At 48.2% G+C, this 22,515-nt stretch overlaps 2 protein-coding genes across 2 annotated transcripts in view; both read right to left on the bottom strand.

Moving 5' to 3' along the window:
• The window catches only part of LOC138300629 (transcription factor HES-5-like), a 97,477-nt gene that overhangs the window by 51,823 nt on the left and 23,139 nt on the right, over positions 1–22,515 (bottom strand). The window lies entirely within an intron of this gene.
• LOC138300627 (transcription factor HES-5-like) lies at positions 18,694–21,842 on the bottom strand. Its single transcript, XM_069240238.1, has 3 exons — positions 21,727–21,842; positions 21,297–21,477; positions 18,694–21,003 (listed from the first exon to the last, which is right to left on the bottom strand). The coding sequence occupies exons 1-3, from the start codon at positions 21,787–21,789 to the stop codon at positions 20,783–20,785; spliced, it is 465 nt and encodes a 154-aa protein (XP_069096339.1). The 5' UTR covers positions 21,790–21,842; the 3' UTR covers positions 18,694–20,782.

Below are 22,515 nucleotides of genomic sequence, written 5' to 3'. Positions count from 1 at the left end.
AGGATGCCTAACATCCGATCACATGGCCCAAAAACTATCCGTAACCTCTGTCATGAGTCCTTTGACCTATGATGTCACTTCCTCTTTCTTTGGTCAGAACAGATAAGATCAACTTGAAAAAGAAACTTATTACGCCATCCCGAAATCCGGAGTCATGAACATCTTCTTCTTACTGGAGATCCGTCTCCTGGATAGCTCAACACCGGAGAAGCAACCGGGTAAAACGTTAAAACCAAACTTCCCTGAAGATACGAATTTCAGGAATTCTTCTGATCAGAACCTGTAACAACAAACAGGTAGGTAATATCCCAATGAAATTGAAATGTCTCAATATCTCTATAATTGACAATAAATGGGAGGGATAAATAACAATAGATCATAAATATATACAATAATTGATATTCAATATTCATTGTATATAAGGGGGGTATAATCCTAGCCTCTGTGTCCTTAATAGAATTGAAAATTCTTGACGCGATAGCTAGAATTTCTTTTTATTCTATGTCAGGACCGGAGGCTCCGATTATGCTAGTTTAAAGCTGTTCCATTACTACAGTAGCTACGTCCAATACTGGTTTGTGATAAAACTTACGAAAGGTATTTTCTGAAGACCAATCTGCTGCCTTCATAATGTCTTATAATCGGGTACCTAAGACAAACGATTTTGAAGCCATAGCCTCTCTAGCAGAATGGGCCCCAAAGACAGAGGTATCAATACCTGCTTCACTCATCAACCATCTCATCCATCTGGCCAAAGTGGCTGAGGTAACTGGTTTAAAAGGTTTTTGCAAAGATATTAACAATTGACCTTTAACATCTTGTCGAAATTCTTCTGTGACAACTTCATAATCCTTTAAACACTGAACTACACATAATTTCGAATTTTCAGTATAAACTGGATAGGATACTGACCTGTAATTTGTTTTAGTCCTTCTTGTCATTGAAAAAGTGACTCCTTCTGGTGAAAAGGTTCTGCCAGCTAAATCCAAAGCTCTGACATCAGAAACCCTTTTGCAAGAGATAAAACATAAAAGCATGGTCAGCTTGGCTGAAAGCTGCTTGAGAGACAAATACCTGTTGATAGGCCAAGAATCTAAGAATTTTAAAATAATGCTAACATCCCATAATACAGAATATTTAGCTTGAGGAGGTTTAGAAAGACGTATACCCCTCAAAAGTTTGCAAATTAGTGGATGTTCTCCAATGGGTTTACCTTCTAGATGAGAATGTCCTGCTGAAATAGCAGATCTAAAGTTATTGATCGTCCGATAAGCCAAACCAGAACTAGCTAGTTCTGCTAAAAAGTTAACAATCATACCAATATGTGCTTCCACTGGATTGGCACCCCTTCCATCACACCAACTAGACCATCTGCGCCAAGCTGAGTCATATCTCTTATGGGTACTACCGGCCCAGGACTCCTTAATGTACTCCGCAGCTTGTTTCGAAACATCTGGGGTACTCCATCTAGACCTGAAATTAACCAGGCTAGTAGAGTCAACTTCCCTGACAAGACCAGTGGATGTTGAAGGCCCTCCGGACTCAAAAGAAGATTCGGACGAGGCGGAATTAGAAGAGGGGAGGCACAGGCTAAATGAAGAGCAAAGGGGAACCAAGGCTGTGCTCTCCAAAATGGTGTCACCAGAAAAATCTCTCTCTTCTGTCTTCGCACCTGAGACAAAACCCTGGCAATCATCAGAAATGGAGGAAAGGCATTACCTCGAAACTGGGACCAATCCTGAAGAAAGGCATCTGTCTTTATTGCACAAGGGTCTGGACGCCAACTGTAAAATTTTGGAATTTGGCAATTGAGTCATGAGGCAAACAGATCCACTTCGCAACTGCCCCATTCCCTGACTATCTGAGAAAAAATCAGAGGATCCAATTTCCAGTCGCTGGAATCCGACAGGTATCTGGAGTTCCAGTCTGCTATGATGTTCTGGTCCCCAGGAAGGTATTCCGCTATGACCACTAGACGTTGAGTTAGGTAATAGTGCCAGAAGTCCTTGGCAATCTCCGCCAGGATTCTGGATTTCGTGCCTCCTAATTTGTTGCCATACCTCACTGCTGAGACATTGTCCATCCGTAAGAGTATGCAACAATCTGTTTTCTGCGGGGAGAGACTTTTTATGGCAAAGGATCCCGCCAGAAGTTCCAGGCAATTGATATGAAGGGCTTGATTTCATTCTGACCATCTGCCCCCCGTCACTAGGGAGTTGCAACGAGCTCCCCAACCCCATCTGCTGGCATCGGATTCTATCACTACCTCCGGGTGAGATCCGAAAATCGCCCTGCCATTCCAAGCTTCCATGTGATGAAGCCACCACTAAACCTCTGATCTTACTTCGGCAGTCAATGGGATTTGTTCTGAATAACTCAGACCCTGTTGTAGATGTCTGATCTGGAGTCTTTGAAGTGCTCGATAATGTAGGGGTGCAGGGAAGATCGCCTCAATAGATGAAGCTAGTAAGCCCACTACTGTGGCTATATTCCTCAAAGACACGGTCTGTCTGGATAGAACCAATCTCAATTCCCTCTTGATGTTGCGTATCTTCTGAGAGGGAAGAAGAAGTTGACATAAAATGGAATTAATCTGGAACCCCAGGAACTCTATCACCTGAGAAGGTTTCAACAATGACTTCTGCACATTGATAAGGAAACCTAAGTCTTGTAGAGGGCTGATGGTCCAATCCAAGTGTGAGAGTAGGACTTGTGGGGATTGGGACATCGCAGAATGTCGTCCAGATATATAATCAATCTGACTCCCTTGGCTCTGAGCCACTCCATCACAGGTCTCAGAAGCTTCGTGAAGCACCAAGGGGCTGACAACAGACCGAATGGAAGGGCAAGAAACTCCAAACACTGTCCCTTCCACTGCAATTGTAGAAATCTCCTCTGTGGAGGAAAAATTGGAATCGACAGGTAGGCATCTTTTAGATCCAGTCAAACCATCCAATCCCCTTCCAAAAGGATATTCGTTAGCATGTGGATGCCCTCTATCTTGAAGGGTCTGTATAGGATCCAATGATTGAAATCCTTTAGGTTCAAGACTAAACGGTGACCTCCTCCTTTCTTGTCTACTACGAAAATAGGACTGAGGAAACCGTAAGGATGAGGAGAAGCAAACTGTACGGCTCTTTGTCTAAGAGAGCTTGCACTTCTTTGTCTATTAAATTTTGATTTGCTTGGGAAAAACACATTTGTAACGGAAGGGAGAGTTGTTTGGCAGTACTGATGAACTCCAGACGAAATCCCTCGACCGTTTGGAGAACCCATGGGTCTCCGGATATCCGTTTCCAATTTGCCAAGCAAGATGCTACTCTGCCCCCAAGTCTGACCTGAGAGAAATGAATAATGCTCACCTGTGAAACTTGAGTCCTGAATGGCTCCTTGTTTCCCTCTGTGATGGCCCCTGCGGAAACGAGGACGTCCTCCCCTGGGACGTGATCCCAGTACCAGCCACCTCTGCCTCTCGGGTAGTAGTTTTGGGGACTGTTATAGGATCCTCGGCCGGACATACGTCCCCCGTAACGACCGGCCCTGACAAAAAGGCCTCATTTAAAAACCTTCTTGAGCGACATTTGGGCCTTGTCAAGGGAAGAAAAGGTGGAGCAGAACTTAGACAAGTCTTTGATAAAAGAAGATCCAAAAAGAAGTCCTTCAGCCGAAGGGCCCGCTTCTGAGGTCGCAAGATCCGATAACTTAGGATCAATGCGCATTAGCACAGATTTTCTGCGTTCTGCAGAAATAGCACAATTAGAGTTTCCTAACAGGCAAATAGATCTTTGTGCCCATCCGATAAGAACATCGGTGTCTTCCGGGGGCCCTGATTCCTTGGCCACATACGCCATCTCAAGGATCTTGGTCAAAGGCCCTGAAAGATCCAACAGTTTGTCTTGGCAATTACGCCAGGATTGATCCAAACCTTTTTTGGTGTCCTTAGCAAATTTCCTCATAAAGGTGACCATGGTGGGGTCTTTTTCTGGGGTATCAGAAACCTTGCCCTCTAGGTCAGGTCTGGGGCACTCTGCTTTTAAGTGTGACCTGACTTCCTTATCGAAGCTTTTCCGCAAATTGGATTGAACATATTGAGCCAATTAGGGAGGGGAAACCCAATTGGAGGCCCTGGGGTGTATGATTTCTGTGGGATCGAAGTCTAGAACCTGGCAGGGAGGGGGCGCTTTTTTCGCTTTTTTACTAGGTATAGGAACGTCGGAATCATCCGAATCATCAGAGGAGGAATTTTTATCAGAGGAAGAGGTAGAAAAGGAAGCGTCATTTTTTGAGCTGTAATTATGCTCGCCACTGCGTTTCTTACGAAGTTTTTCGAATGCGTCTGCGTGAACACCACTAACCTCTGCTCCAAATTCAAGATTTTTTGCTTTGTCTTTTACTTTTTTAGGCTCGTGTTGTGGTTGCTGTCCCTGAGTCCAACCCTGTGACCGAGCGAAGTCAAATAGTTGCCCTGAAAATGGACCCAGAACTCTCACCAGGGCATCATTTACAGATTGTTGAACCCTGGTATCAAGGGCCTCCACCAGATCAACTTCAAGTTGAATGCCCAACTCCTCTGTATAATATTGTGCTTCTTGGTCATCCCACTGAGCCATGACCAATGTATACAGGTATAAAAACCTTGAGGAGAACTGTAATAACCAGTAGGTAATGAGGGATCGAACAGGGGGAGTGCAAAAACCCCAATTCAGGCAAAGGAAAAAAGGAGCCCTTTATTTAAAGTGTGGAGGGAGCTGCCTGAAAGGCACTCTCGGCAACAGCCTATTTAAATTTTACAACCCAGTCAGTAAATCTGCTGGGCGTCAGGGAGCAAGTGAATGGGACAAATGGGGGCACACAGGCGAACACGCAGCACACTCGAGCCGATCGTTTCCAAAATTGGAAAGAGATCGGCTCGATAAAACGCTTGCGTGCGCAAGCTAAAAATAGAAAGGAGACTGCTGGAGAGCAGCTCCGCTCCCGCTCCCACTCCACCAGAAAAAACGGCCTCAAAACTTGGCAGAGAGCCAAGAAAACAAAGCGCAAGGGCGCTTAAACATATATAATAAAAGCGCGCTGAATCGCGACGCTTAAACCAATAATTTTTATAACGATTAACATTAGTAAATATACAGTAATATGAGAGAGAATGAAAACGTGTACTTATCTGCTGCGAAGCAGCAAAGAAAGAGGAAGTGACATCATAGGTCAAAGGACTCATGACAGAGGACATGGATAGTGATTGGGCCATGTGATAGGATGTTAAGCATCCTGGGATGTGTAGTTTTTTCTGTTACTTGTATTTGATTGGCTGCTGTTTAAGTCAGTAAAGAAAGAGAAAGAATAATCAGAGCATCCGGTCCTGACATAGAATTACACTGCCTCTGTATTCTGCATTCACACATTTAATTGCAGCAGCCGCATGTTTAAGAGGAGGGCTCTGGGCACCAGCACCTTTTTATTTCAAAATAAGCACTGCCCTATGGGGCATATTTGAAAAAAGTGGCCCTGCACACAATGCTGTGCCACTTTTCTTGTGCCCCTTAGCGCCTCCCCTAACGTCACCATGTGTGTGCTGTATTTAAAATACGGCGGAACACGGCGGTAGTTAGGGGACAAGTGTAAGAATTCTTGACTCTAGCCACGCGCTTTGCAGGATTAGCATGAACATTTTTTATGCTAATCCTGCAAAGCACCCAGAGGCCCATTGTAACCAACAGATGCCTCCTTTTAACGCCTGCTCCTAGCAGGCGTTAAAAGTAGCAGAGAAAAATGACGCAAAGAAATCTGTCAGATTTCTTCACGCCATTTTTTTGGCCCTCCCCAAATGCCATCTTTGCATACATTATGCCTGGTGCAGGCATAATGTAGGGCAAAGTGATACACAGTGGCGCAATGTATGCATTGTGCCACTTTGTAAATATGGCACAGCGTTTTTGGCCTCCTAACGCCACATTAGCGTAAAAAAAATTACGCTAATGTGGTGTTAGAATGACACTAGGGGGTTCTTAAATTACCTCTATATTTTATGTGGCTAGCTGAGTGGATTAGTAAAGCCAGCCTTTACAAGTGCTTTAAAACACATGAATGTATGTGAAAGGGGAGCAATGGAGAGACAAGGGGCACATTTGCCGGGTGGTAGTGAGTGAAACCGAGGAGGAGGTAATGGGGTGGGGGGCGCCACAATAAACTGTCGCACAGGGTGCCACCAGTCCTAAAGCCGGGCCTGGTACCCTCCATGACGGACTCTGCCATAGGTTTACGTGTGTGATGGCTATGCAGAAAAGCCAATAGCTGTGTTCATCTCCATCACAGATTACATCCTCCATGTACTTGTATGCGGCATACTGAAAAAAACCTCACTTGCCTCCTAACACTGTATCCAACAAGACCTCCTTGTTTTTTGCTGCTGTAATTGACCTCTGGGAGCCAAGATGCTGGGCAAAGCAGGTGTCAGGGCCCCTGCCTTCAGCAGGGAGGAGCTGGAGCTCCTTGCCAGGAAGGTCCTGTCCCTGTACAGCCAGCTCTATGGGATCCCAGAGGAACAGGTACATGTCTGATTGGGAAATGTTTGACTAACTTGTTCCTTTTTTTGTCCAGAGCCTAATTTGCCCATTTTTTCATTTATGGGTGAAGTGTTGTGAGTGTGGTGGACTGAACTGAATGATTTTGCTGGGGACAGAATGTTCTTTTCCACTGTTAGAAAAGTCTGTGCATAGAAATGTAAAGTCACCCGAAGGAGAAGCTGTAATATCTGTCCGTGTAACTCAGAGTTAACAGTTCCAGTTTCATCAGTCAAGCTGCATGCCCCGTACTACCAGTGTACCAGTAGTATGAGTGACAACATACACCAATATCAAAATAATAGTGATGTTAAGTTGCAGTTAATGTTTTAATGTAGTGGAGTTGTCTAGTGTGGTCCTGTCAAGTGGGATTACAGCACATATTGTGGAATAGGATGCTCTGGGTGGTTTCATACATGTCATGGTGCCACATATAGGTAGCATTTCCTGTGCTTCAAGTTCAAATCCCACAGGCTCTCAATCATCCCCAGAAGTATGTCCCATTCCTACACACACTTGTTCATACGTGCACTAAATCCCTGCTCTTACAGACACATAGCTGTCCTTCCATACTGCCCTTAGTCACTGATGTGATGCTAACCATGGATTCTGAGTCTTAGGAGTTTAGGCATGAAGACAATGTAGCAGTGCGTGGAGTTATGTGCAAGGATTGTACAGGTTGTTTTACTGTAGTAGCTCACAATGATTGTAAGAAATCAGGAGTGGGTCTCACAACAGAAGCTGTTTCATAGCCATGGCCTAAAAGATGTTTTGGGCCTGAACTAGTAACATGAGGCAATAGACAGTGTTGAGGGTGCTCAAGTGAACACTGAAAAGCAGTATTTCCTAGAAACCTTTAAATGTTCTAGGAAAAGATGGAGTTACTGATTGCATGTGAGCGATGCTACAAAATTGTGTCACAGCACTACACACATTACAAATCATTCAAAAGTTATCTTCTTATTCTTTTCTATCATCCATACAGGTCAACGCCCATCAAAAGTGGGAAATATGGAAGGCCATCGGCCAGAAGGTGTGGACCCTGGGGGTGCAACCTGCATTGTTAGAAGAGGTGGGAGGACTTGTGATACTTGACACGCAAGTCTGCAGAAAGCCAGCTTGGGCAGTCCTCCAAACTATACAAGAGGGTGTCCTGCACCCTGTCCCCGTGGTGGCCCGCATCCTTGCGGTGGCCTACCTGGAGCTTGATGGGCAGTTGAGGGCCCAACAGCAGAATTAAGGGGGTAATAGTTATTGTCTGTAGATGTTTTTGTTGTTTAACCTTTTTAATTTCCAGCAATGTTGTATGGCATCAACATGATGGGTGACACAAATCCAACACACATGAGGATTTCTGGAGCTGTAAGTTAATCCGACAGTTGTGATGTTGTGTCTGGTAGATTGCTTTGCGCTGAATGTTGCCACTAGATTCCTTGTCACAAGCTAAGTACTGTTTTCAGCAGACACATGGCTGCTTGCGAACAAGGGGGTACCTGCATTTTCTCTGCATTTATGAGGGATAGTTGGATCAAACATGCCCCACTTAATGATTGGGGAGGTGGGATGCTCCATCACCAAATTGAGTAGGTCATGTAGGACCTGTTACTGGTGACATGGCAAACTGCACACTTATGAAGTAGTTGATGTATCAGACTTGACATTGGTAAGTTGGTGCTATGACACAATGATAATGAGCATCTGCTCCAAAAGGACTGGAAATGTGCAATGTGGCATCATTCCTTTTCTGGAACATGTTTAATATCTGTTTGTACAGGCAATTTCTATTCAATTCATGTGGACAGGAGCAGCCTGGCACAATGCCTTAATCCTTCACAAATGTGCATGTAAGATAGTGTGTGTGAATCAAAGTGAAATTGTATGCCAAACTGTATTGATTGCAATAGACAGGAATGTGTACACATTGGTGAGAGAGTTACACGTCCGCCAAGCAACATTTTGGTGTCCTTTGTTCTATCCAGATGAGAAATCAAAGATGGTGAGAAATGTGATACTTAAAAGGACATTTACAGATGGAAGGTTACGACACATAGATGTTGCAGGATCCCTTCTTGAGAAGTCAATTTCAAGCCCAACACATCGCTATTTTGGATATGTGAATATATTTTAGCTTGGTGCTGCAGTGGGTTGGAAATGTCTTATGGCCTACGTGTTTACTCATGCTGTCAAAGCCTTTTGTCATGGAGGAGACTACAAGTGTATAAGACACAAAGGCATACATGACATAGGAGCTAGCATGGAGAATTTCTAGACTTTGAGCAAACGCTGTCTGACCAAAGGTCATTGCCAATTGTAGTTAAACAGATACTCTCAAACTGTTGTATGTGTCTTTTCAGCATTGTCTGAGCAAGGCAAAGGTGACAGCAGCCACGTTGCCAGGGAAGAAGCTGACCACTGTGGCTCTGATCAGGACACCAAAGACACTGAGGGAGCCAGTGGCACGAAGGTGAGGGGATTGGCACGGACGTCAAAAGTGACCCAACATCTTCTTCGGAGGCCTCCAATCAAGACCAGTCCTTGGTGGATCCTGGAGCACCTCTTACACCTGCCTCATTGTCCACCACCCACATTTTTAGCTTCACCCGCCCGCTTGCTTCCCCCAGTTGGCCGCAGCCACCCCTCTAAAAGGATTGGTGTCACCTTTGCTACAGGCATCTCCGTCCCAGTGTCCCAGGCTGTGCTCAATCAGGAGGCTGTTGATCTTTTAATTATGATTGCTGTAGACCAGACCACCTTACTGAATGCCATCCAGGGGCTGGCCTACCAGAATACCCAGATGCTGGCTTACCTAGATGGCATTCACTGTGCCCTGTCTGGCCTACAGTGGTCATTCCAGGGTCTGGCCTCCTCTTTGAGCACAGCCTCTCACCCACCCCAGCCTCGTTCCCAGACTCCCCGCCCTTCCCAATCCCAAATCCTTCCACACAGCCCTATCCAAAGTATACTCAAACTTTTAGACACACCCACTACAATGACCACAAGCAGCACATAGCAAAAAACACACACACATGCAGATACCACACAACCCACCACCACAACCACCACAAGTATACCTACAGTCAGCACACCCACCACAGCATAAACACCCACCCACCACCATCACACCTGCAGGCCCCACACCCACGATGACACAGACATCCACACTAACCACCAGCACACCCACCATTACATCAATACCCAAACACACCATAATTACTCCCAGTCAGCACACCCACCACTACACCAACACTCACACAACATCCGCACACCCACAGACACCACAACACACACACACTCTCCACATCAGATGTATACACACACACTGAACACAAACGGCCACACTCACCCACCCAACAAACAATCCAACAATCAATCCAGTGAAAAACACAAATCAAACATACAGCACGTACATCAGACCTTCAGAAACCCACACCTGGCCCTGACCACTTCCAAATCTCAAACCACCCCTTCCACATCCCAGACCACTCTTCCACATACCAACCCACCCTTTCGACTGTAAATCCATGCCTCCCATACATCTTTCCACCCCTTCCAAATCCCAACCCACCCCTTCCAAAACTCATACCACCCCTTCCAAAAACCTTTGTCCTGGCCTTGTTTAATGAATATTACTAATTGTTTGCTGATGCTGTTATTTCTGCCTTGTGTTTCACGCTCTTACTCTCATTTGTGACAGTGACCAGTACAGTTGGTAGATTTTACTTATGTTTTTTAATAGCATACATTTGTGTTGTACATTTGTGATGGGCATGTTTATTTTGGTGCAAGCATTCAGGTTGCTACTGGACCGTTACACCAAAATTAAATGTGTCCATGTTATTGGAGCGACCTCTGACCCTGTTTACCAGGCAGGTCGCTCCCCTCACCGCCACGCAGCCCATGTGAGACCGCTGACCGCTGCTTTATTCCTGTGTCCTTTTGCTGCCTTGTACTGCTCCCCTCACCTTTTTCTGCCCAGTTTGTGGTCCTAAATCTCTGTTTCCCTGCGCACCGCGTCTCCCCCTCGCCGCCCGTTTCCCGCCGCTGCGTCCCGTAGCTCCACCCCCCTCGCACCCCATTGGCTGCCCCGCTCCCACCTCCCAGCTGCTCCTCCCTCCCTCTCCCACTCATATGGAGGCCGCGCAGCGGTAGAGAGAGCGACCTCTGACCCTGTTTACCAGGCAGGTCGCTCCCCTCACCGCCACGCAGCCCCTGTGAGACCGCTGACCGCTGCTTTATTCCTGTGTCCTTTTGCTGCCTTGTACTGCTCCCCTCACCTTTTTCTGCCCAGTTTGTGGTCCTAAATCTCTGTTTCCCTGCGCACCGCGTCTCCCCCTCACCGCCCGTTTCCCGCCGCCGCGTCCCGTAGCTCCGCCCCCCTCACACCCCATTGGCCGCCCCGCTCCCACCTCCCAGCTGCTCCTCCCTCCCTCTCCCACTCATATGGAGGCCGCGCAGCGGTAGAGAGAGCGACCTCTGACCCTGTTTACCAGGCAGGTCGCTCCCCTCACCGCCACGCAGCCCCTGTGAGACCGCTGACCGCTGCTTTATTCCTGTGTCCTTTAGCTGCCTTGTACTGCTCCCCTCACCTTTTTCTGCCAAGTTTGTGGTCCTAAATCTCTGTTTCCCTGCGCACCGTGTCTCCCCCTCGCCGCCCGTTTCCCGCCGCCGCGTCCCGTAGCTCCGCCCCCCCGCACCCAATTGGCCGCCCCGCTCCCACCTCCCAGATGCTCCTCCCTCCCTCTCCCACTGATATGGAGGCCGCACAGCGGCCGCGCGCAGCGGGTGCACCGTTGGCGTGCCAAAGGCGCGCCTAAGGCAAGCCCGTCTGCGCCCGTCCACGCCTGGCCCGCGCCCAGCGCCAGACCCCTTGGCCCCCGCAGAGGCCAGCCCACCCGCAAGACCTACAACGCCGCCACTCTCATCGCAATCAACACCGGCCGGATCCCCGGCTGCTGCAGAGCCACCCCTAGACGCACCCACGGGCCCTTCACCTGCCAATCCTGCAAGTTCTCCTGCATTCAGACACGGACCGCACCCGCCAAGCCAAGCACCAGCAGCAACCACCTGAAGTGCATCCTGCTCAACACCCGCTCTATCCACAGACACGCCGTGGAACTCTGGAACCTGCTCGACACCACATCTCCAGACGTCGCCTTCCTCACAGAAACCTGGATGAACGCCTCCTCAGCGCCCGACATCGCCATCGCTATCCCGGACGGATACAAGATCACCAGGAGGGACCACGTCAACCAGACAGGAGGAGGCATCGCCATCGTCCACAAGAACACCATCCGCATCACGACCAACTCCGACGACACCCTCACAGCCACCGAACATCTCCACTTCCAGATACACACCGACCCCAAGACCACACTCAGAGGCACCCTCATCTACAGACCCCCAGGACCCCGCACACAATTCAGCGAAGACATCGCAGACTTCATCAGCCCACACGCCCTACCCTCCGCTGACTACATCCTCCTAGGGGACCTCAACTTCCACCTGGAGAACAACAACGACAACAACACCACCACCCTGCTGGACAACCTCGCCAATCTCGGACTCAAGCAACTGGTGAACACCCCCACCCACTACGCCAGACACACGCTTGACCCAGTCTTCTCCTCCAGCAAGTACATCTCCTTCAGCCACTCCACCGGACTCCACTGGACAGACCACAGTTGCGTCCACTTCAGCTTCAGAAGAACCACGACTCACCACCACCCACAACAGGCTCCCCGCAGGAGCTGGAACAAGATCACCACCGACCAGCTCTCCACATCACTGAGCCAGAACCCTCCCGCCAGCTCAGCGGACCCCAACCAAGCAGCCAACAACCTCACACAGTGGATCACCAACTGCACTGACAACCTCGCACCTCTGAAAACCCATCCCACCAGGCCCAACAGCAAGAAAGCCTCCTGGTTCAACAACGACCTCAAGAACTCCAAGAAGAACTGCTGCACCCTCGAGAAAGCCTGGCGAAAAAACCCGACCACAGACAACATGACCGCCCCTCAAGCACGCCTCCCGCAAACACCACCAGCTGATCCACACCACCAAGAAGACAGCATTCAAAGAACGACTAGACAACAACGCACACAACAGGAAGGAACTCTTCAGCATTGTCAAAGAGCTCTCCAACCCCAGCGCCGGAAACAACGACATCACTCCCTCACAAGACCTCTGCGACTCACTCGCCTCGTTCTTTCACCGCAAGATCGCTGACATACACAACAGCTTCGGCGCACAGACCACGCACCCAACCACCAAACCGACGCCCCCCAACACCACCCTCCGCGCCTGGACCCCGGTCAGCACCGAAGACACCATCCAGATGATGAACACCATCCATTCCGGTTCTCCAACCGACCCATGCCCCCACCACGTCTTTAACAAAGCCGACTCAGTCATCGCACCCCATCTCCGGGACATCATCAACTGCTCCTTCAACACCGCCACCTTCCCGGAGAGCTGGAAACATGCCGAACTCAGCGCCCTCCTGAAGAAACCATCAGCAGACCCCACCGACCTCAAGAACTACCGCCCCATCTTGCTCCTCCCGTTTCCTGCCAAAGTCAACGAGAAGACCGTCAACAGACAGCTTGCCGCCTTCCTCGAGACTAATGAATCCCTCAACCACTCGCAGTCCGGCTTCCGAGCCAACCACAGCACCGAGACCGCCCTCATCGCAGCCACCGACGACATCCGAGCCCTGCTCGACAACGGGGAGACAGCGGCCCTCATCCTCCTGGACCTCTCCGCAGCGTTCGACACTGTCTGCCACCGCACCCTAGTGCAGCGCCTCAGCAACATCGGAATCCAAGAGAAGGCACTAGAGTGGATCATCTCGTTCCTCGGCGGAAGAACCCAGAGAGTCCACCTCCCCCCCGTTCAGATCCGAGGCCACCGAAGTCAGCTGCGGCGTACCACAAGGATCATCACTCAGCCCCACCCACTTCAACGTCTACATGAGCCCCCTCGCAGCCATCGCACGCCAACACAACCTCAACATGATCTCCTACGCCGACGACACCCAGCTGATCCTCTCCCTCACCAACGACCCAGCCACCGCCAGAACCAACCTGCACGAAGGGATGAAAGACGTAGCCGAGTGGATGATGAACAGCCGCCTGAAACTGAACTCAGACAAGACGGAAGTCCTCATCCTTGGATCATCACCCTCTGCCTGGGACGACTCCTGGTGGCCCCCTGCCCTGGGCAGTGCACCCAAACCATCGGACCACGCACGCAACCTGGGCTTCAACCTGGACTCCTCCCTCTCGATGACCAGACAAGTCAACGCCGTCTCATCATCATGCTTCAACATCCTACGCATGCTCCGAAAGATCTTCCGATGGATCCCCACCGAAACCAGGAAGACGGTCACCCAGGCACTCGTCACCAGCCGACTGGACTACGGTAACACCCTCTACACCGGAACTACGGCCAAACTACAGAAAAGACTCCAACGCATCCAGAACGCCTCCGCACGCCTCATCCTTGACATCCCCCGTCACAGCCACATCTCCGGACACCTGAGAGACTTGCACTGGCTCCCCGTCAGCAAGAGAATCATATTCCGTCTCCTCACCCACGCACACAAGACCCTCCACGACCTGGGCCCCAGGTACCTCAACAACCGCCTGACCTTCTACACTCCCACCCGCCAGCTACGATCGACCAGCCACGCCCTCGCCACCGTCCCACACATTAGAAAAGCCACCATGGGAGGAAGATCCTTTTCCTACCTGGCAGCCAAGACTTGGAACTCCCTCCCCATCCACCTCCGCCTGACCCAAGACCACCTCTCCTTCAGGAAGCAACTCAAGACCTGGCTGTTCGAGCAGTAGCGGTCCCCCCTCCCCCAGCACCTTGAGACCCTCCGGGTGAGTAGCGCGCTATACAAATTTCTTTATAGATTGATTGATTGTGACTGGAGAATGCATGTGTGTTTATTTTGACATTATGGGGGTCATTCTGACCTTGGCGGTCCATGACCGCCATGGCGGAGGGCGGCGGAAGCACCGCCAACAGGCTGGCGGTGCTTCCTGGGCGATTCTGACCGCGGCGGTAAAGCCGCGGTCAGAAAAGGGGAGCCGGCGGTTTCCCGCCGGTTTCCCGCTGGCCCAGGGAATCCGCCATGGCGGCTGCTTGGGGATTCCGAGCGCCTTCCCGCCAGTCTGTTTCTGGCGGTGTCCACCGCCAGAACCAGGATGGCGGGAACGGGTGCTGTGGGGCCCCTGGGGGCCCCTGCACTGCCCATGCCACTGGCATGGGCAGTTCAGGGGCCCCCTAACAGGGCCCCACAAAGATTTTCTGTGCAGACAGTGAAAATCGCGACGGGTGCCACTGCACCCGTCGCACCCCTTCAACTCCGCCGGCTCCATTCCGAGCCGGCTTCATTGTTGAAGGGCTGTCCCGCTGGGCCGGGCGGCGGTCTTCTGGCAGTCGCCCGCCGGCCCAGCGGGAAAGCCGGAATGGCCGCCGTGTTCTTTTGACCGCGGAGCGGTCTTTCGGCGGGAACCGCTTGGCGGGCGGAGACCGCCGACCGCCGCGGTCAGAATGACCGCCTCCGTGTCAATGATATGCACATATGCATTACACAGGCAACCTGGTACTTTGAAGTTGAATGACATCTAATGTTTGTTATGTATTGCAGACACCAAGGGGACATGTGACCTTCATACATCTCTGCCATGTTTGCAGTTTAGAGGTAAGATTGGTAGTGCATTCTGTGTACACCCACTTGTAGCATGTTGTAGTGGAATTTCTACATTATCATGGGATTGTTTAACTCCTATTGGGTATTCTGATTCAGTTAATGCTTTTAATTTTATTGCTGAATTATTGCACACACCTGTGTGGAGACATTCTTCTTTGTGATAGCTGTGACGTTTTTGAGTAGGTGTCCATTGCCATGAAGGCAGTTTGTACCAGATTGGTGGGTGCTACTTATATCTCGAGGTTTGTCTGATAAATATTCTATGTACAACATTACACAGATAAACATTGTGCATCATTATGGTGTTGTTTGCCAAAAATATTAACACATGCATGAGTCCAGTGCTACTGTGAGGCAACAATTCCGAGGTTAACATCCTTCTTGGCTTAGGCCCAGGAGCAACTGCAGAAGTGGTCTGACCAGGTTTATGGAGGTAGGAAATGTGAAATGTGTAAAAAAAAAAAATAAGGAAAAAAAAGGAGAGTTTTGTTCTTTTATCCTTCCCAGTCCTTCAACTCAGGTATGGAGTTTTAGCTGCCACAGTTGCATCAGAGAGAATGCACATCATGATTGGTTTGATGGGAAAATGGGCTGCCATCGGCGGTCTTTCGCCTATCCTCCCACTAACATCTAAATAGGGTGGGAGGACCGTCATGGCAGCGGATTGGTTTTTAGATGGAAAAGCGACAGCGGGACCAGTACCGCCAAGATCTAAATCAGGCCCAAAGTCCTATTTGGAGGGTATCTAAAAATCATTAAGGGCTCCATTCCCAAAAAAAGTTTATATACAGGCAGACATTTATATCTCCATCAAAATATACTTTTCCATTTTGTTTTAATTTCACAAACATTCCTTGAAGTAAACCTAGAAATCTGCACCAGGACCATAATTGAGAAGCGGTCTCCACAATGTAATAAAAAATAAATGGGGGCTTATTTACAAGCCCAGTAGCACAGAGCAGCGCAGCAGGTTACCTTGCTGCTCTGCCCTGCGCCACAGGAAAAGGGCAGAAATGTGCTGTTATCTACAAGCTACAACGCATATCTGTCCTCTCCCCCTGCGCTGGCGCACCATGGGCTGCCTAGTGCCTATTCAGGCACCCTTGCACCATGGTTCAAGGATGCCTGTATCGCAGACAGGATTGTTCCTCTCTAGGAAGGGACACCTTCCAGCGCAAAAACAATCCATGAAGGCTTGTCCCCTTTCTAGGTGTGCTACAGGATGCCTCACACATAGAAAAAGTAAAAACAAGGAGAAATAAATATATTTCTCCTTGTTGCGCTTCCCATGGGAGGCATAAGATCTTGACAAATTCCCAGGTTTATAATGCCTTGTAAATCTGAGAATGCATCAAAACTCATGGGTGTTGCATGGGAAAACTCACTGCCACGCCCATGAATCGCCTCCCTGACGTGGTGTAATGCAACACAGTAACTTGCACTAAGTTGCCTTACACCATATCTAAAGTGGCTTTTCATGGCCTTGTAGATATGAGCCCCCACCATGCACTGCTGGAGCGTCACAAAAAGTGATGCACCGGTGGTGCACAGGGCTTATAAATTAGCTCCTTATCATATTATAAAATATGAACGTACTTAACACATTGGGCCTCAGTTGCAAGGCTTTGCCCCACTGTTGTATTGTTTTTTTTTTTTACGCAGCAGTAGCGCTAGCAGTGCTTTACACTGCTCCAGATTTACAAACTGACACACTGGGCCCAATGTATCAGTTTGTAAACATTGCATATAATGTAATCAAGGTAGACGTTCCCACTGGAAAAGCCATGCAGAATTGAAGCAGTGAAATGTAAAACATTTCACTGCGTCATTCTGCAACTCCACTGCGTCAACATTTTACTGCCTGCTCAAAACAGACGTAAAATTGATGCAGAGCTTTTCTCCGTGGGCGCCTCCTCGCATTGCTAGAGTAGTACAATTTTTTGACGCTATTCCAACAATGCTTTGAGTTTATGGCCAACAGATGCATGAGAATGTCTGACGCATCTGTGAAAATGTGCACCGCGGAGCTCTGTACTGTAAATACAGCGCGTCCATGGCAACGTTAGGGGATCGTAGGGCAGCCCAAGAAATCTGACGCATCGGTTTCTTGTAAATGAGGGTAAATTTTTCTAAATGTATGACATCCCTCGGCCTCTTTGCATACATGTGAACACGGGATGGTGTGCGGGGTGGGGGCAGTTATATGGGAGTCAGTGCAGCACAAATTATAAAAAAAAGTTGTATTGAGGAGGGGAGTCAAACTGTTTCCCTCCCTCTTAGTCCTCAAGCGAGGTCCCTTTAGAATAATAACAGAGCGAATAGGTAAAAGTCGCTTTCTACAAAATAAATCTATGGAAATAAAAAAGTGCACATGCAGCAACCTGAAGATGAAGCAAAACCGTACACGGGGTGCCACCCACACTTCTGCCAGCCCCGGGTGTGATAAATGCCCCGCCCTCCTCTCTGGTATCAGAATTCCCTGTGTAGGAGAGTGTCTTGCGGGGAGCGGTGTGTCAGAGTTCGAGCTGTGCGTGGAGCGCACTCACACTCTGGCACGAGACAACAATGAGTTAATTCGGACACCTGGTCCCTGAGGGGTGAAGCAAACTCTCACACATAGGCCCTCATTCTAAGTCTGGCGGGCGGCGGAGGCCGCCCGCCAGACTTCCTCCCTCCAGAATACCGCACCGCGGTCGGAAGACCGCTGCGGCTATTCTTAGATTTACACTGGGCTGGCGGGCGACCGCCAAAAGGCCGCCCACCAGCCCAGTGTAAAACCCCCTTCCCACGAGGACGCCGGCTCAGAATTGAGCCGGCGGAGTGGGAAGGTGCGACGGGTGCAGTGGCACCCGTCGCGAATTTCACTGTCTGCAATGCAGACAGTGAAATTCTTTGTGGGGCCCTCTTACGGGGGCCCCTGCAGTGCCCATGCCAGTGGCATGGGCACTGCAGGGGCCCCCAGGGGCCCCACGACAACCCATACCGCCATCCTGTTCCTGGCGGGAGAACCGCCAGGAACAGGATGGCGGCATGGGTTGTCAGAATCCCCATGGCGGCGCAGCTGGGCAGCAGAAAACCGGCGGGAGACCGCCGGTTTTCCACTTCTGACCGCAGCAAAACCGCCGCGGTCAGAATGCCCTGCGGGGCGCCGCCAGCCTGTTGGCGGTGCTCCCGCCGACCCTGGCCCCGGCGGTAAGGAACCGCCGGGGTCAGAATCAGGCCCATAGTGATTTGAGCTTTCTCGGCGCATCATAATAATATGTTTTATATAGTGCTTCATATCGCACTTCTGCCGTTTCTAAGTGCTTTAAATAATGGATGTTACTATTACCAACTCGTGGTACTCAGTGAGTGAATAGTGCATAAAAGTCAGCCAACGAAATGAAAACATTGAGAAAAGCTGTTTATTTTGAGTCTCTTTATTGAGTTTTGTCTTTGAAAGGGTGGCATTTCATCAAATTGTAACAAGTTTCTTCATAAAGCAGGACCAGTGAAGAATCACCTGACAGATACACAATATCACAGAAAAGTAGCATCTGAGAAAAGAGGCTAAACACAGGACATTCTTGGATCTGCTACTGTGAATGTCTTCATCAAAGGAGCGAAATCCTGGGTTTCATTCTGTAACTGAATGAGGTTCCAGTGATAATAACAACCTTACAAATATTGTAGAAGACCCGAAAGTAGTACATACTCAGTGACTGAGATACAAATGTACGGCAGGAAGTTCATCACAATGAATGTATTTTTAAAAGAGAGCACAACATTGTGTCACTTACACAATTAGCGCCATTTTAGACTGCTTCTAAAATGAAGACTCACACCAGTGAGAAGTGTTACTATTTTTCATTCATAACTAAGAATGTTACACTTAAGAGAATACAAAATAAATGTGCACATTGTCTCATACACTATTCAGAGACTGATCACATCTCGAAAAGTACCGAAATACACTTTGCCTTCATAGAAGGCAGAGATTTTACTCATTCATTTTTCAATTGAAAATACTGATATATCAACTCTGATATTTAAAAGACAAATAAAGTTACGTTTTCTTTGAATGCCTATTAAATGTGCACATTGTCACATATATTTTTCAAGCATAATTAATGTCTCCAAAAGTACACAAGCCGACTTGGCTTTATAGATGGGAAGTTATTTTCCTGATATATTTTCAACTGACAATACATGTACAGCAACATTAATCTAAGATATTATAAGCGCAACATCAATTAATAGACTCAGTCGTTCATAATCACGAACTATGTAAATGCTAACAAAAGTTTATGTTAAAACACATACTGAAGGCGCACCAAGACACTAAGGTGAGCCGTATATATGACTGTTGCAGTTTTAAACATTATTTTGCACTAAATTCACTGTGCAAATTGTGTCAGTCCTACAAAGGTGCAATATTCATACACTGTACCACACATCATGCTATAGTAAGCATTCACCACTGACCGTACGAGCATATAATGTCTTACAATGTTCATCACGCGGCTATAGTATCATACAATGACCATCCTACTAGGATATAATATTTACAGATTGACCATATGCTTACACTATCCATGATATGAGAATGTGATAGTCATACACTGTCCATCATGGACACATATCAGAATACAATATTCTAATTCTGCCCATGATTCTGGGATATACTATTCACACCAACTCCATGCTACATGGTTACAAAAATAAACATCCCATTCTATGCAGATATAGTATTAACACACTGCCCATCCTATGAGCATACACTAAAGACACACTGGCCTCACGAGAGGATGCAATATTTATATTCTGTCTGGCTTGAGAAGCTACAACATCCAGAGTGTCCATCCAATATGGATATAAGATTTGTAGACTGTCCATTGTGCATGAAATAATATACACGCACTGTCCATCAGATAATAATGTAATCTCAACACTGTCCGTCCTATGAGGATATACACTCACTCTTCACCCCGCTCCTTTAAGTGCTGTAAACAACTCCTTGCACAGCAGGGCCAGCTCCAGACACGAGAACGAACACGTTGCTTTCACAGAAGGCATGTCATTCTCTTGATATATTTTCCATCGAAAATACACATATATATTCATATCAACCTTGATTAAGACATTAGGTGCACCGATCACTGAGTGGACTCAAATCATAATCCTGAAACATGCAAATGGGATAAGAACTGTATATTAAACGATAAAGTAATAGATGTGGCTGGCAGATTTATAGATTAATTTGCACTAAATTTACAGTACAGCAGACTCCACCCTATAAAAGTACAATATTCACACATTGTACATCCTATGAGGATATAAAATCCACTCGCTGTCCATCTTATGAGGATATACACTCACTCTTCACTCCACTCCTTGAAGTGCAGTAAACTCCCCCTGCACAGCAGGGCCGGCTCCAGGCACCAGAATGGATATTCTCCCCTCAGAGAGGACCGAGGCCTCTAAAGAAGTCCGAAGAAAAGTCCAGGTCGCGGTCCCCGCATTACCAGGGTCTCCACGGGGCTCTGGGGCTGTCCTGGGCGGGCTCTTTAGTGCTGCTGGGACAGGACGGAGGCCGAGAAGGACACACAGCCTCTGCTGCAGCCGCAGGTCTATGGAGGGCCCGCAGCAGCTTCATCCGTGTCTCTGTGGGGGCTCCGTGGAGGGAGAGGAAGTGCAGAGAGTCCTGGAGGCACCTGGAGTAACCTTCACTGGAGGCCACGGCTGCAGGGAGAGAGGAGGGGTTAATGCTTGTACATTTATATAGTGAACACACCGTGCGCAGAGATTGCTTTTTAATTGGTACTACAAGCCCATTGCTAAATGCTACGTTTGTAACAGCTCCAAAGTACATTTTTTTAAATAATAGAAATAAGTATATTAATAAATATGCGAATAATAGTTTTGCAGATGCTAGCTTAGTATCGGAAATAAACCCCACTTGTACTCTCTTCTAGTGACTTTCACCAACCATTAAACGAACTATAAACGTTTTTAAATTGAAAATATAATCTCACCTGGCGTCGGTCTCCTTTGCCGCTGAGCCAGGTATCTCACGGCCATTTCCAGGATATCCGCTTTCTCTGCTTTGGGCGGAAATTCCTGTTCCTCAAACTTTCTCTGCAGTAACATCCTCAGCTGCTCAATGCTGCTGTTGATGCGATCTCTCCTCTGCTTCTCCACCACTGGCTTCCTCAGCTGCAGAGACAAAATACGGATTCGTTATTGTATTTGAAGAAAGCTGTAAAGGTGTTTAACACTTGTTAAAAAGCCTCTAGCAGAGAATATAGTTATAACTTTATAACACAAGTGCTCAACTAAATAATTGTATACAGAACGAAGGTAATGTTAAACATGATGTACACTATGAGGTATGAATAGCTCTTTAAAGTTTGTATTATGTTTATATACCAAAAATATGAATACATAGAGCTTCCAGATTCTAACCTTTCTAATGTCTCTCCCCTCGCGCTCCTCTTCATATGCCCTCAAGGTGCTGGAAGGCGCCATCTTGCCCGGCCTGGGTGAAGAGCAGGGTCTCTGCAGTGAACCCACAGTGATCTGTATCTGAAGAGCTCGCGCCCTCCTGCCCTATTTATCCCCCTCCGCCTGCAGGGTAATGTGTGGGTCTGGGGCTGGAGAGAGGTTCCCACACTCAGCAGCCAATCAGAGAGCAGCGGGGACAATAGAAGTGTGGCACGGCACATGGTGGGAGGGGGGACATCTGGACTGGGACACAAAGGAACAAAGTGTGGGAAAGAGCTACCCTTTACCATAATGTCTGGTACATTGAACGCACAGCTCCGCTTCTGGCAGGTCGTCGTTTTTTAACAATATTAAAATCTGTACAGTAATCAATAAACTGAGTCCAAGAATACGGTGGAATAAAACACAATACTACTGTTTCAACCTTCCTGTGACTCAAACATACTTTTTATACAGTTGGTTGTAACCGTTGTTCATATTTATTGTACCTTATGCTAAAGCCCATGCAGCTTTAGGAACATAAATACACAAACTAGGCTATCAGTTGTGATACACGTTGTACGTCACTAACAGAGATTAAATGAGGGCGGGGGGTTCTCTTCACGAGGGCTCATGTTCCTCTGTAGATACAGAAAGGGTAACACAAGAGACAGGTGTGAGTGAGAAGATCCCCTAGTGCAACACGTGTGCACCACCGTGCACAACAGAAGTGTCTATAGTAACAGAGCACTCGTGGGTTTGACACCGTGT

This window comes from Pleurodeles waltl, chromosome 6 (assembly GCF_031143425.1).
Source record: "Pleurodeles waltl isolate 20211129_DDA chromosome 6, aPleWal1.hap1.20221129, whole genome shotgun sequence".
NCBI lineage: Eukaryota > Metazoa > Chordata > Amphibia > Caudata > Salamandridae > Pleurodeles > Pleurodeles waltl.
This window is presented reverse-complemented; position numbering and strand designations above follow the sequence as displayed.

Excerpts from the sequence above, each read along its gene's own strand:
- LOC138300627 (XM_069240238.1), bottom strand. The coding sequence starts at position 21,789 with ATGGCGCCTTCCAGCACCTTGAGGGCATATGAAGAGGAGCGCGAGGGG. Across the intron at positions 21,478-21,726 it reads AGGGGAGAGACATTAGAAAG|CTGAGGAAGCCAGTGGTGGA; the intron begins GTTAGAATCTGG and ends TTGTCTCTGCAG. Across the intron at positions 21,004-21,296 it reads GCAAAGGAGACCGACGCCAG|CCGTGGCCTCCAGTGAAGGT; the intron begins GTGAGATTATAT and ends CTCTCCCTGCAG.